Raw genomic sequence first — 2,251 nt, 5'->3', positions numbered from 1 at the left:
ATAGAGATGTATATTTATAATCATGCGTATATAATAAGCTAAACCAAGTCTATTCTTCAAGCTAGAAACATAGTTTTGTTTTTGAATAGTAGCCTAGTTACCATGAAAATACAAATTGGATTACAAGTTTTAGATTATAAAATGTAACTTTGATGTTAAAATAGAGATATTATTCACATAAATTTATTGCACAAATATTTTTATACGTTCAAATTATTTTAAGAAAATGGTAACTGCATAAAAATTGTCATTTATTCTAATATAATAGTTAGATTTTGTTTTACAAAAAAAAAAGAATTCGGACTGAATTATAGGAAATAAAAGTCACCTCTGTTCGGAATCAAGGTTATGTAGCAAGCGACAGATATTTAAATGTGTTTTCAGAATAGTCCCTGCATGAAAGACATAAAATTAGTTAGTTCGGACTATGAAGTTCAGACACTGAAGGATATACTTAACAAACAATTTTTCGGGAATTTTTTACAATCCGTTGAAGTAAAATGGAGCTCCAGAATGACTCGATGTGCTGGAAAGTGCAAGTATTGGACCAATGGATATTGTTTGATTAGTCTTAGCATTCCTCTACTTAAGCTTAGACCGAAAAAGGATTTGATAGACACACTTCTGCACGAAATGATTCACGCCTATCTTTTTGTTTTGTTCAAATCTAGAGCCCATGCTGGCCACGGTCCAGAGTTCCAAAAGCATATGCATAGGATCAATGCACTAGCAGGAACCAATATTACAATTTATCATCAATTTCATGAAGAGATGAGTCTCTATAGACGACACTGGTGGCTTTGTACCGGTCCGTGTAATAAAAGTCCTCCATTTTTCGGTTTTGTGAGACGATCAATGAATCGAGCTCCTGGTCCAAATGATACATGGTGGAAACGGCATAAAGCAACTTGCTCAGGGGTATTTGTCAAGGTTAAAGAGCCGGAAGGATACAAAAACAATGCGAAAAATTATCTTAAACTAGGTAATTTTAAAGAAGAGGCAGTAAAAAATAGGAGAGGAATTAAGAGGAAAAATGAAAAGAGTCTTGAAAATGAAAAATGTAAAAAAAATAAACAAGAAGGGACGACAGAATTATATATCCTCGATTCTGAAACTGATTAATCTAAAAAAATAAAGTCATTTCGAGGGAAGTAAAGAGCGAAGTTGAAACTTAAAACGGACAAAAATTATTACTTCACAAGTGGAAGCCCATATTTACATACTGATGTTACATCCATATATGGGCATTGAAGAGATTTAATTTCCTTGATAAAAGCCTGTACGAGATATAATGTCCTTGGTAAAAACTTGGGACGAGATTTAATGTCCTTGGTAAATATTTTGGACGAGATTTAATGTCCTTGGTAAAAGTGTTATTTCTAGACCAATCAGATGCCTAGAATCCCTGTACGTACAAGACCACACCTCTTTCATGGTTCTGTTTGTTGATGGTTATATGGTTTGATGGTTATATTATTTGTTGGTTAAATGGTTTGATGTTGTTTCATAGTTATGTTCTGTTTGTTGATGGTTATATGGTTTGATGGTTATATTGTTTGATGGCTATATGGTTTGATTTTGTTTCTTAGTTCTGTTATGTCTGTTGATGATCATATGGTTTGATAGTTCTATTGTTTTTTCGTTATATGGTTTCATGTTGTTTCATAGTTCTGTTTGTTGATGTTTATTTTGTTTGATAGTTATATTTTTTGTTGATGTCTACGTGGTTTGATGTTCTTTCATAGTTTTGTTTGTTTATGGTTATATGGTTTGATAGTTATATTGTTTGATGTTTTTTCATAGTTCTGTTCTGTTTGTTGGTTATATGATTTGATGTTGTTTCATAGTTCTGTTTGTTGGTCGAATTGTTTGAGGTATTTAAGCCTATTACTCCAAACAGAAGTTTACATCATTGCTGGATAAGGGTGTCTAACGGGACAAGATCACCTCTTTCTAGGCCAATTAGGGAGTCGGAAACACTAACGGGGCAAGATCGCAGTTAGTATAAGGAAGTATTTTTGCTACTGTTGCTATTAGTTTGAGAATTAAATTAAAGCAGTTTGAGCAGTATAACTTTATTCATTAATATATATTTGCATTGATGAATAGACTTTTTACACTATTAAAAGCTGGTAGCAGCAGCAGCAATGATAAAAGACCACCAAACATTGGGGTAGGAATCATAAAATGATTACGACTTTGTCATGAATGGTATTAAGATTAGGCAAGATAAATACTTTCTTTGAGCAAA

At 32.5% G+C, this 2,251-nt stretch overlaps 1 protein-coding gene across 1 annotated transcript; it reads left to right on the top strand.

Moving 5' to 3' along the window:
• Positions 1 to 372: 372 nt before the first annotated feature.
• Positions 373 to 1,122, top strand: LOC148944602 (DNA-dependent metalloprotease SPRTN-like). The gene has a single exon (XM_089099965.1). It carries the CDS (start codon positions 373 to 375, stop codon positions 1,120 to 1,122), a length of 750 nt encoding a protein of 249 aa, XP_088956091.1.
• The last annotated feature ends 1,129 nt before the right edge of the window (positions 1,123 to 2,251 follow it).

Source organism: Artemia sp. Qi Xiang Cuo, chromosome 14, assembly GCF_049724085.1.
Source record: "Artemia sp. Qi Xiang Cuo chromosome 14, ASM4972408v1, whole genome shotgun sequence".
NCBI classification, from domain to species: Eukaryota; Metazoa; Arthropoda; class Branchiopoda; order Anostraca; family Artemiidae; genus Artemia; species Artemia sp. Qi Xiang Cuo.
Note: the sequence above shows the minus strand (reverse complement) of the source record. Positions and strands in the feature narration are given on the sequence as shown.

What these genes read in the sequence shown, in the direction of transcription:
- LOC148944602 (XM_089099965.1), top strand. Translation starts at nt 373, where the DNA reads ATGTGTTTTCAGAATAGTCCCTGCATGAAAGACATAAAATTAGTTAGT.